General features: G+C 38.9%; 2 protein-coding genes across 3 annotated transcripts in view; one reads left to right on the top strand and one right to left on the bottom strand.

Moving 5' to 3' along the window:
• Positions 1 to 49: 49 nt before the first annotated feature.
• Positions 50 to 6,072, bottom strand: cops4 (COP9 constitutive photomorphogenic homolog subunit 4 (Arabidopsis)). Its single transcript, XM_042228735.1, has 10 exons — positions 5,891 to 6,072; positions 4,566 to 4,645; positions 4,315 to 4,466; positions 4,097 to 4,200; positions 3,851 to 4,004; positions 3,608 to 3,758; positions 3,316 to 3,486; positions 2,897 to 3,012; positions 2,656 to 2,740; positions 50 to 561 (listed from the first exon to the last, which is right to left on the bottom strand). The coding sequence occupies exons 1-10, from the start codon at positions 5,962 to 5,964 to the stop codon at positions 428 to 430; spliced, it is 1,221 nt and encodes a 406-aa protein (XP_042084669.1). The 5' UTR covers positions 5,965 to 6,072; the 3' UTR covers positions 50 to 427.
• A 1,911-nt stretch (positions 6,073 to 7,983) lies between these two features.
• Positions 7,984 to 12,876, top strand: part of lin54 (lin-54 DREAM MuvB core complex component) — a 29,466-nt gene continuing 24,573 nt past the window's right edge. The window contains exons 1-4 of one of the 2 annotated variants that reach the window (XM_005949820.2): positions 7,984 to 8,106; positions 10,044 to 10,816; positions 12,426 to 12,537; positions 12,680 to 12,810. In XM_005949820.2, the coding sequence (XP_005949882.1) occupies positions 10,073 to 10,816; positions 12,426 to 12,537; positions 12,680 to 12,810 (987 nt within the window). In that variant the 5' untranslated portion in view covers positions 7,984 to 8,106; positions 10,044 to 10,072. The other variant, XM_005949821.3, reaches the window with a different exon arrangement.

Here is a 12,876-nt window from a genome sequence, read left to right on the forward strand (position 1 = left end):
AAAAACTGAGGCAGACAGCAACCTTGAATCAAACGATGATCCTGAGCAGTTTCTTTCAGCTCCAAGTTTATACTCTGCTGAAATTCATTCAGTGTGGGCCAAGTGATAAATCAAGAAGTACTTGACAGATATAGCTGTATTATCAAGATAAAAACAGAATGCGTTTGTTGTGCGCATCTTATTTTTGACCCTATAACATGTCAACAACCTGAATATAATATCCAAAATTTTAACATGTAAACAACATGAAATTACACCTGAATGTACAGTACAGCCCTATAAATACATGGATGCCACATCTCAAACAAGTCATGCTGGTACCAGAAGGATCTCCACAGTGCTTTTACTACTTAAACTGCAGGTGTTTTTTAATGTTTTGGGAACAAACAAAACTTTCAGGGTGGGCTGACGGATCCTATTAGGAATACTACTGGGTCATCTGGGTTTCCATAGCCTGTGCGGCCCACTCTGGAGCAGCCTGACGGATCTTCTCTAGCAGGTTGTTGACTTGGAAACATAAAGACTGGATCTGTTTATCCCAGGTAGGAAGGGGTTCACGGGCTGCCAGAGACAGAAGAAAAAAATTAGAAGGTGCATTTTCCTGTCAAAACAAAGACTATTTGCATGTGAACCATGGTGAAAACCACAATGCGTGTTCCCCTTTGGCCACAGGCCAACTATCTTTTTGTTAGTTCCACTGTCACAAACCCCTACAGAGAATATAATAGATTAGCATAGAATAGAATAATCCTTTAATTGTCCAAAAAGGGGAAATTTGGTTGTAAAAGCAGCAGAATAAAAGCACATATTCAAACCGAACAGGACACAGAACAGAAACACACACAATTTTTACAGAAAAAAATATTTACATGATGGACAATAGTTACAAAAACAGAGTACTGTACAGTTATTAAGATTATAGGTTTTTTTTATATATAAACTGAGAAAAGTAATGTGCAAGTTATAACAGTTGTTTAGTCGATTAGTGCAAATAACAGCGCTGATGTAAACCTCTATGTTTGTTGGGAGCAGTTTTGATTGTACAGTCTGACAGCTGCAGGGAGGAAGGACCTGCGGAAACGCTCCTTCATCCATCTAGGATCCAGCAGTCTGCCACTGAAGGAGCTCTGCAGTTCAGCAACACTTACATGCATGGGGTGGGAGACTCCATCAGAGACGTTATTTTGGCCAGAGTCCTTCTGTCTCCCACCAACCTCATCCAACCTCTTCCTCTCAGCTGCCGTTAAACTGCTATTCCAACATATCATGACAGTGTCTCACTACCATCTTGTAAATATTCATTTCTCACAACCATCAGCCTACACTCTCTTCGGCACTGTCCATTGCTCTGAATAATTGACCCAAGGTATTTAAACTCATCCATCTTCACTATCTGAACCCATCTGTAACTCCCACTCCTACTACCTCACCACTGTCTCGCTGTCCCCACACATGTCTAGCATCACCCTCATGTACTGCTCTGCCACTCCTGAGTTCCTTATACCACTGTTCCTCCCTTGAATCCCGTCACTAGAGCCACACAAATACAGTGCAACTCGTTCTCTATACTTCTCAATCAACACTGTCAAAGCTTCTATAATGCCATTTCTGAACATGAAGCAATACTGCTGCTCACTGATCGTCACCCCACTCCTTAACCTTGCTTCAAAAATTCTTTCCCATAGCTTCATGATATGGCTCTTTAACTTTATGTCTCTATGGTTGCTACACCTCTGCACATTATCCTTGTTCTTAAAATGTGTCTGTGTATTTAATGTTAGTGAGCTCAATTTTAACCACTCCCACTGTGTGCCCTTAGATTTAGACTAGCCAACTAGTCTGTGTTTTATTCCTCCTGTTTAAATAAGTAGTAATTAATTCACCAGAAACATACTTAAAAGTGTTTTACTTACTTTTACTTAAAACGTACACTAATTTCTGTCCACTTATGTACGCAATTTATTATATCCAAGTCATTTATTGTTTTGTGAATACAGATAACAGTGATTCAGTTCATTTTGGCTAGAGTTAGAATCTCTTTCTCTCTAACCCATTGTGTCTGCACAGAGCTGTGGGGCAGCGACCTAAACCAGTGTTCTTATTCTGTAAATGCTGCAAAATAATGTCACAGGGATTAATGTAGCTAGTGCTACATTAATTAAGTGCACCATCCTCCTGCCACAGCAACACCTTTTCCGGCCACAGCTCTCCACAATAAGCAATGTTAGACAGTTGGCACATAGCAAAAAAAACAAAACAAAAAACAACAAACTGATTGCTTCCACTTCTTCCTCTGATGTTGGGCAGTACATTGACTCACCATACCATCCTGAGGTAGATATTGGTATTACATGAAAGCCTGCTCTACTGTGGCTAAGGATTAGCTTGTAAAAAACACACAGACTGACACAAATTGTTCTGGAATAATTTTACAGCAATTTTATCCATATCTTCTGTTTATAAAACCTGCTAATCTGTAATTTTTTATTTACAATGAATAAACAATGAGTTAATATATAAATAATTATACATTTAAACTTTAAATTACTTTTATCAAATGTTTTGGTTCCTAAAAATCTCATGGTCAAATCCTTATACCTATATAAACCTATATAAAATTTGTAAAACATACAAATAAACAATTTCATCACTTACTTTCAAAATGTACAATGCCATCAATCTGGTCAATGAAACCATTCATGCGTCCCTCAGTGATCATCTGAGAAGCAATCTTTTCAGCCTACAGATACAAAGCAGAAACTAGAGTTTGTGTGTACCACTATGGAAAACAGGAACTTATTATCAACAGTAATAAGTTCTATAACTTCCCAATGAAGCATAAAACTAAAACTGTGGCTCTTATACAAGTTTAGCATTAATCCAATTCATATCTAACCTTTGCAGGGGGGATTTCCAGCAATGCTCCTAGCTCTTCAAAAGTGATGTTGTTGTAGAGTTTACTGGCAGATAGGAGGTTGTGTTCAATCACAGCTCTGTCAAGGATGCTGGAGCCTGAAACAGATCAAAGTTAAGAAAGTATAGGGGTTGTGTTGCAACACCTAAGTGTAGAGTGCCCCTCAAGCACCAGCATAAATGGTTACAGCCCTGTGCTGACCTCAGTTATCATGAGCAATGACCAAGTCAACTATAGCATTGACATTATAGCTGCAGTTAAGAGTGTGTCTAGAAATATGTTTCACAGTATGAAGGGAGCACAAAACCAGAAAGAATATCAGCTGGTTCACCAGCTGATTCAATGAGGGTGGAGAAAATAAGGATTTCTCTCACTGTGTAAAACCCAGTATCTCAGCTTACCATCTGCTGTGGTGGCTTTCTGGTGAGGCATCAGCATGGCAGCAAACTCCTGCAGTTGGTTACCTCTAATGATGCGGTCCAGGTACATCTTCTCCAGGATACCATAAGCAGCCAGCTGCTGACAGCGCTCATCCTTAAAGAGAGTAGCCAACATACGGGAACGTTGCTGTCCTAAAAAAAATTGCACCATTTTTGGTTAAGAGTGTGAAAACCGCAAATCAGTAGTATGCCTTTATATGTTTTCCATTAGTTCTCATTACATTATTTCTGAAAATGTAACACCTGCTTATACCTGCAGAGGCCAATATGGTGCAGTTCAGAGCATGCTTCAGTGCCTCCAGGCGTTCACTTTCATGAACAATTGACTTATAAGACAGCTCGTTGTATCTTTGTGCAGCTTCAATAAACTTCCTTCTGAAGTCTAGTACTCTGGCATAGCACACCTAATGAGAGCAGCATAAGCACTTATCCACACAGCTTCACTGAAACAACAGATAAGACTATGTAACTATGAAATCACTAAGAGATCATGTACCTTATAGTGTATCTGTAGCTGTTCATTAGAGGACTCATTCTGAAGCAATGAGGCTCTGTTGATGTAGGCCTCTGCCTGAACCGGATCATCATCTTCTAAGTAAAGTCGGGCAATTTTCAGATATGTATCCAACTTATAGTCAACATTATATTGCCTGAAGGGGATATTTTAAAAAACAAACAAAAGAAACAGGGATTTAAAGACACAATTACCATCAAGACTTGCGTGTGACAATGGTTTACTTACTTCTGTCCTGTTTCGAGGGGAATGCCAACTAAAACTTGGGCAGCATTTCTCCAGTCTCCCTCCTTTTCATAAATGGTTGCTAAGTGCTGTCTGATTGAGGCTACCTAAGGTGATGGAGGAACATTACTCAGTTAAGCGCTGCAGTGACAATACTCAAGCTTAACTGCCTGAATGGTTACCTCCATTTACACTGCGTCAGAGAGCTGGAGCAAATTTACCTGTTCCTCGAAGGAAATGACCCTCGGCTGGATCTTTTCCAAGGTGAAGTGATACACTGCTTTTGCTGTGGCGTCAGGCAGGTTGGGCAGATGTGTGCAGAAATCAGTGAGCAGCTGTCTTGAAATGACGAGACTAACATTTTCATTGACCACTGCAAGAATGTAAAATATAATAGTAAGACATGCTCCTGAAAAATGAACCAAGGACGTAGAATAAGCAGATATTACAGAAGAATACAGGCACACCATACTTGCTTCTACAAAGGCCTTCAAGGATTCCAGTTGATCAGCATCTGTAAACTGAATGGCCTTTTCCAGAATTTGTCGATATCTGCAAAAGATTTCACCGGTCAGAAACCTTCCAACTTTGCTGGTAAGTTTAAAATGTTTACATAGAAAACCGAAGGATTAAAACTTAAATATGAAACACAAATACATTTTATCTTATTGGATGAAACCCAGTGTTTTCCCACAGATTAACTTTACTTGGGCAAGGTATATTAATGGCTGCCCATGTGATGCTACAATGAGCTCACTAAGGCTACAGAGCAGAACAAGGGCTAACCCTAACCCTAACCCCTAACCCTGCTGACACCCAAATAATCTCCAGGATGACGTAACTAAATGTCATTTGCAGTATAAGAGACTCACTGATGAAGCAGCCAATAATATTTATATTCATCAATTATTTATTGTTAAAGCACATCTAAATGAGTACCAAAAAAAGTACCAAAATTGAGGGAAAAGTACCCAATCCATTCAGTAAATATCATTTCATAAATAAATCTGTAATCAAACATGTCACTAAAGTGCTGTGAACATAACAGAACTATGCACACACCAGTTCACATATAATTACAGCAATCAGTCTGTGGTCCCTTACTTAAGAGAAGTTGATGCATTTGATTGTGACTTCTGTGAAAAACAAGTGTATTTAAGCTTGAGTGAATTAAACCTCCCTTTATTAAACAGCTATTTAAATATTTTCACTTTAATTAACCATCAGCATATACTGTGGATACAGTAAACAATTTCTTCTTATACAAACACGTATATAACAGGACCTAAAAGATTTTTAAATAGATTTATCACCTTTTGGACAATGCTGACGAAAACTGAAATTGCAAAAGTAGACTTTACAGTACAGTTGTACTTAATAAAATGCACAGGTGTTCCTAATAAAATGGTTGTTTATAGGATGGTAAGAACGTACGCAAAGGATGTCCTGGCAGTTTTCTAGTCAAGTATCACTTTGTTCAAACTGTATTAAAGCTATGTTGTGCTCTGCACCAAATATGTAGCTAAAGAGCAGCAAGTTAGCTAGTTAGCTTTGGTGATAAAATATACAGTTCTCATAATTATTTTACCAACAATTAATGTGGGTAGTCACTCCTTTTATGTTCCTTGCACTTTGGATAAAACCTAAAAGCAAACATTGACAGACTGATTGCATTTCTATCTGAATGTATGGCTAATGCAGCTAACATTAGCTTAGCTTTGTGCAGACCAGCTGCTAGCTAGCAGTTTCTGTTGCGGTTTTTAACGAGTGATGTTCTCCGTAACTAACGTTACATACTTGGCAGCAAGATCTTTATGAGATCCACTTGAGTTCATCAGTTGTGTAAGCTCCTGCCTCACTTCGGTCGCCATTGTAGCCTGCGTCGAAGTGTCAACACCGGTTTCCTCTGCCGAGACAGGGGAGAGCCTTCCGTCTGCAGTCAGAGCGCAGAGCTCGGCCAGGAAGTGACGCAGCCAGCGATGGGAGCGGAAGAGGGAAAAGAATGATTATAATTATTTTAGGCCAGGCTTAAATGTTGAACTATTGTATTGCTTGTTTATTGTTTTAATTTTATGTATTAATATATGTTTTTAAACAAAACTTGGTGAGTATTATAAACTATCCATCCCTTTCCTGAAAACAATCATAACTATATTTGGTTGCATTTTTTTCTGCTAATTTTGTAATTAACCTAAAAAAGGGTCAATCTATTGTTAACACTAGTATCATCTGAAATATGAAGGGCTTTCTTGTTTTTGCGCAATAAAATATCCTGTCTCACAGACATGCTGAACAACTAGATTCTGTATTTAATGCATCTAGGCTGGGCTGTTGTAAAGCATTATTATCAGGTTGTTCTAAAAGCTCCCCGAAAAGCCTTCAATTGATACAGAATGCTACAGTAACAGTACTGACGGGGACTAGAAAGGCCTTTTCTCCTTCACTGGCTCCCTGTTAAAATACAGAATCCCATTTAAATTCTACACCTCACATACAAGGTCTTGAATAATCAGGCCCTATCTTATCTTAAAGACCTCATAATACCATATCACCCTAACAAAGAATTTCTCGCACGAGTTGCTGGCTTACTTGTGTTTCCTAGAGCATTTATAAGTAAAATGGAAAGCAGAGCCTTCAGCTTTCAGGCCCCTCTTCTGAGAAACCAGCTACCAGATTGCATTCAGGAGACAGACACCCTCTCTACTTTTATGAATAGCATTTCTTCATCACTTACTTTTTCTTACTTTCTGTGCATTTATACACCACTTTACATATAATCATTAGTTACAGCCAATCTCTGGTGGACTTCCACAGCATGCCTTTTGCCTTGTCTCTCTCTCTGCTCTCTTCTCTTTCAACACACTCCAAACCAGTTGTAGTAGATGGCTGCCCCTGTACCCTCTGGCACGTTCTTCCTGTTAAAAAGGAGTTTTTCCTTTCCACTGTTTCCAAGTGTTTGTTCTTAGGGATTAATTTGACTGTCTGGGTTTTCTTTTTATGACTTTTTAAATGCTATGTAAATAAAATTGAATTGAGCTGACATTTTTATCAAACCAGTCAAAAGTATGTGTAAAGTTTAAGTAAAATATAACTAAAATGTATAGCCTAACTAAATAATGTTGAATAATAGTAATAGTAATAAAATAGATACAACACCAGAGGTCAAGTTATATACAAGTGGTATCAGTTAAAAACGAAATATCTATATTCAACATCAGTCAAAAAGTATATAAGTATATGCAAAATACATAAAGAAATGTCTGATGTATCGACTTTTGTACAAGAAAAAGTTAGCACCATAAGAGCTCAATGACTATCAATTGGACCTCATGTCACTTATGATGAATGTACTGGAGAGACTACGCTGGCCTACCTAAGACCTTAGGCGAAAACATCTCTTGACACTCTGTAGTATGCAAGCAGCTCAAATCTGGGAGGGAATCATGCAGTACTCTCCCTGGTGAAGACATTTTACTCCCATCTTGGCAGTAAAAACTGCAGGTTGAAGTCTATCTTGTCTGTTTTTCTGAAGTGCATTTCATGTGTTTTACCACTCTTATAGTAAGAGAAACTACAGGACATGTAAGTAAACATGTCCACCATCTTATTATTTACTGACTACCTGACAGTGGTACGTGAGACTGGGCACTTAGTGAGACTACTGGGTAGTGCTCTGTCAGATTTCGGTAAATATTCAGCACACGAGCTCCAAGGCTGACTGTGTTGTTTGTTTTTTATTAACTAACAATAGTTTTTATTTTCAAAAAAATATTTTGTAAAAAAAAAGAAGAAGAAAAAAAAATGCATTAAATAGTTTTGTAGAAACAGTCATAACTTTGATAATGCAATTGTGCTGTAGCTTTAAGTGTTACGTCAGTGTTTCGTATCGCATGGAGGGCGTGGCCGGCCTGTGAAATGTCAGGGAGGAATGGCGCTCGGCGCGGTATTTTGAACAATCGTCTTTTCCTTTCCTCCCTTTTATCTGGAAACGCTGCTTAGCTTAAAAAATTGGGGTAAGCATGACTATGCAATGGCCCTTTCTAGGATTTAACACACCATATTCACCATAAAGACTCACATTAAAGAATGTATTCAATGTTGAGATATAATGTTGTGCTAGCTAGCTCGGGTTAGCAAGCTCTGCAAGTTTGCTAGTACAGTTGTTCTGCCCGCTGGGCTGTCTAGATGAGACTGCTGTTGCTGTCTTTGATGATAACGATATTTAAGGATAGACTCTGGTGAAAAAGCAGCATAATATTCCCAGGATTTGGTTTGGCAGAGTATTTTCAGCGCTGAAGGAAAGTTTCTCGTGCACAAAACAGGGACTTTAATAACATGGTGTAAATATCATGTGAGCCGGCCGCTAAGTTTACTTACTGCAACGGCAAATGAAAAGTAAAAGCTAAGTTAGCTGCACATCGAGTTGTTTTGACATACTGGCGAAACGTCTAAAGGATCATAGATATTTTTATATGTATGTAAAATATTAGAAGGCACAAGTCAGCAGTTGCATTTGCTGTTAGTTGGTTTCATATTACTTTAGCTGTTGACCCCGTAACATTCTTGGAATTTACGCTTTTCTGGTACTATAACTCAGTCAAAATATGACTTTCTTGAGGTTAAACTAAAACATCATTTTGAACTGGTTAGGCCACGCTAACTCCAGCCCTAAAACACAGACTGTTGTTGCTGTTAAGGCGATCTCTAATAGCAATCGCAATAATTGCATTGTGGAATTAAAATGTTGTATTTCCTCCTATGTCAAGTGACAGGAGAAATTATTGAAAGCAAGCATTGTTTACGTTGTCAGACTCTGCAGAGTTTTGTTGTTGTTATTTGTGGGGGTTTTTTTTTTTTACTCGCTAGCAGCACCCTGTTAACATCAAGTCTTATCTTGACTGTTTAGTTATGCTTGTTTTGCAGTGAACTGTCAGTGTAAGTGTCTCTGCTTGTTACCAATATTTATAAACGCTTCCCCTCAGCATAGCTTAGCGTTAGCCGGGCAGCTAACTAAGCTGATGACGAGGTAAAAATGGCGGATCTTTCGAAATCCAACCCCGGCCTGAAATAGTAACGCAGCCAGCAAAACAGCTTGTCGCTTTTTTTTCTCGCTCTTTGCCCCAGTCAGGACCACTTCTGGGCAATTTTAAAATAAACTAGTGCAACTCAGCACAGTTTTCTTTTGATGGCTTTCACCTGGGGACGTGAAGAGATTCAGCTCAGTCAGCTCTGCGTGTGAATGTGGTATGGAGTGGGTAGGGTTCATATGTGCGTTTCGGTGGATTAATGTTGAGTAGAGTGCAGCAGGACAAAGATACGGCAGAGATGATCGTTGCGGCCTAGCATCAGCTGTCTGCTTCAGTCAAAATCAGCACAAGTCAAACGTTACTCATTCCCACCTCCTTATTTATTACATCTCACGTAATTACTGAAGTCATTTACAGGTAAAGTTATGACAATCTGGCACTTCTACTGCACCTACATGGCTAGCTCGCTAGCTTGAACTATCTTGCTCTATATTCTCAGCACAGCTTTTAGCTGTCTGTCTGTATTATAATCCAGTTATGTATATTGTATAAATGAGTAGAGGAATACATTTTTTAAATGAATTGCAAACACTGACTGCAATTAAATGCAACAGCTCTCTAAAATGATGAATGTATATCCTCAGAATTTTAAAATTGTATTATCTTTGTCTGTCGCTCCCTGTTCATGGTGTATCTAGTGCAGTAAATGTAAGCTTCTAGGTCTTTCAAATAATATAAAAGTGATCAAATACAACAGAAAACCCTCCTGCCTAATATAATAGCCAGAAAAACAGATTTGACCTGCTGGAGTTTGTACATGTGTGCCTGTATTATAAGTTAAACTGACAGTGGTGTTAATGTTGTGGCTTACTAGTGTTTGTGATGTATTTTGCAATGACAATTAAATTGTATTGGTTTTTCAGGATTAACAGAAAGCTGAGAGTTTGCAAGCATGGATGTAGTGTCACCAGAGCTCAACAGCCTCCTCCCAGATGAGATCATGGATACTGAGGATATAGAGGATGTTCCTCACTCTCAACCTGGCACCACTGCAGTCCACTCAGAGCCCAGTGATGATGCATCGGTCCCAATGGAAACTGATACACCCGTGGCTTCAGAGAACGTGAGCCTCTGTTCAGATGCCGTTTTAACTGAACCCACTAAGGCTATGACCACCTCCACGGCCACAGACTCCATGCTTAGTGCCAGCCCCAGAAGTCCGCCTCCTGTCTCAAATTCCAGCACATCGTCTCCTCTTCTTACCATCAAACCAGCCTTGGCTACTTCGACAACCACAACCAAAACCACAGACAGTGTTACTGGAACTAGTGTGACTACAAGTGGATTACAGAAGCTCACAACTCCATTTACAATCTCTCCTGCAAATCGCCAGATTATTCTCAATAAGGTGGCTTCTCAAGCCTCAGAAGCAGCAAAGTCTGCAGGTAATCCACCCCAGGTCATCAAGCAGGATGGACAGAAACTTTTGGTTACAGCTATAGGAAAATCGGGGCAGCCTATAGTGCTTCAGTTACCCCACACAGGCAGCAAGCCTGGCATTTCACAGACTGCCGGAGACACCAAGTCTCAAGCGCCGCAGTTTAAAGTGGTGACTATAGGTGGGAGGTCAGACCTGAAGCCAGTGGTGGGCAACCAGGTGACCACATTACAGACCCAGCAGCTGAAGACTGTCCAGGTAACAATAACCTTTTGTATTATTAATACATTTTTACAAAAATATTGCTTGTCATGTTCCACATGTTACTGTTAAATTAAACATAATTACTACTGTAAATGATTGCCTCAATATCAATTGAACATACTGTGTACAAAGTTTTTCAAGTTATTAGATAAGATCTGCTTTGACCTTGATCTAGGCTGCCAGTAAATGTAAGCTAACAACAGTGTACTGACTAAGTACAGTTTGGTGTTTCAGAGAAGATGGAGTGGGACTGTGTCTCAGTAACCACTAGAACCACTAGGAATCTAGTGTGGAACTATAACGCACAGAGCTCAATTAAATGTTATTTATACAATTCCAGTCACCTCAAGGGACTTTCTATTGCAAGTTAAAGGCTTCTACAGCATTAGTGAGAGAATCCTGATGACATGATGATCACTTAGCACATGACAATGGTAAAGTAGAAAGTCTTTTTCTGAATAGAAAGAACCTGCTGGTAGAACCAGGCTCATGGAAAGCCTAATATGGGCTTTGACTGGTTGGGAGATGAAGGGAAGAGAAGATTTAAAAAAAAAAAAAAAAAAGGAGCATAGAGAGAGAACCACTTTGGTGAAGATTAAGAGGTTCATCCATGTAGTTTGAATGTGGAATGTAAAGATTCCTTGGTGTTTAGATTTGTCATTTCAGGGTATTTTTTGTTAGGATCTGGTTAAAACCTCTTGGCAGGGGGTGGGAGTTGTCTGACTCATAAAGTACATTACAGGTTACAAACAAATTGGTAAATCTCCCCATTCAACTGTTCTTCGCCTGTCTGGACGTTGTTTAAATGAGCAGTTCTCATATTTGGATTAAAAATTGTTACGAGTGACTGTTTCACTCTGTGTATAAGGGGTAGAGCAAGCATATACACTCGGACATGTGTGTTTGGGAGTTTTTATCCTCTTAAATAATTAAAAAATTTGTAGGGAAACAAGCACACTCACACTCAGGGTTTAGATGAACATTATTAGTGCGCTATTTATTTAAGAACTGAAGTCAGATCATCTTAACAAGCATAAAAATAATATTTTTGTCTAAAATCATAGTTCAGAAGAGAAGGAAATGTATATCCTCTTTTTATCCTACATGTAGGAGAATGATTGCAATAATTTACCCCCAGTAAGATATTCAGATTTAAATATGTTTTTTTTTTTTAAAAAGCCACCGATGTTGCCGTGAAATGAATACCTCAGCTGACCTGTCTGGCTGCATAAAGTCATGTTGCAGAAGTGCTGACATTGTGTGTACATTGGGGAAAAAAAAGTGTCATAATTTCACAGTTGCTATATCAGAGCACTGACAAAGAATTGTCTTAATACTGCACATTGACCAGCTCAGTATGTAATCTTACAATATCACTGATGACCTTTTTCCCTACGAATATAAATTCAGTTATCACCCTCATAAATCCAGTATCAATTAAGTTGTACAACTAGAGCTCAGGTATCAACATCAGTATCAGTAAATGAAAATGCAACAGAACTGACCAAGCTAGGACACACCAGTAGTCGTCATCTGCAGAAAGAGGCAATGTTTGGATATTGAATGAATACGTTTAAACATTTCTGGCTAATTGTCTTTTCAGATTGCCAAGAAGACACCAGCATCCTCAGCTGCACCGATCAAGTTTATCATCACAAAAACTGTTAACAGCAAAGGTATAAGTGCCCAGACATCAATGCCTCCTGTGATCACAGGTAAGTCTAAGTAATAACTTTTTGAGGCTATTTTGTTGTTTCAGTTTTTAAATAATTATCAAACCACATAGTTTATTGCTGTTTGTTTTCTAATTATGTTGTAATTAGCTTTGTCATTAAATCGTGCACTGTCTGTTCATAGGACGGGTTCTGACCCAGAGTTCACCAGTGATGCCCCCGAGGACCATTACTCTCTCTGAGCCCCACAACACTAATTTACAAAGTATCCCTGGCAAAAAGATTGCCATTTCCCCTCTCAAGACTCCCAGCAAGGTGATATTATATTTTTCTATATTTACTTTAACTCAAATCAAATCAAATCACTTTTATTGTCACATC

The sequence above is a fragment of the Haplochromis burtoni genome, unplaced genomic scaffold (genome assembly GCF_018398535.1).
Source record: "Haplochromis burtoni strain Fernald_Lab_line unplaced genomic scaffold, NCSU_Asbu1 Contig_344, whole genome shotgun sequence".
NCBI lineage: Eukaryota > Metazoa > Chordata > Actinopteri > Cichliformes > Cichlidae > Haplochromis > Haplochromis burtoni.

What these genes read in the sequence shown, in the direction of transcription:
- cops4 (XM_042228735.1), bottom strand. Translation starts at nt 5,964, where the DNA reads ATGGCGACCGAAGTGAGGCAGGAGCTTACACAACTGATGAACTCAAGT. An exon ending in GAAAGCCACCACAGCAGATG is followed by an intron (nt 3,013 to 3,315) that starts GTAAGCTGAGAT and finishes GATCTGTTTCAG; the next exon opens with GCTCCAGCATCCTTGACAGA. An exon ending in TGGCATTGTACATTTTGAAA is followed by an intron (nt 562 to 2,655) that starts GTAAGTGATGAA and finishes TGTCTCTGGCAG; the next exon opens with CCCGTGAACCCCTTCCTACC.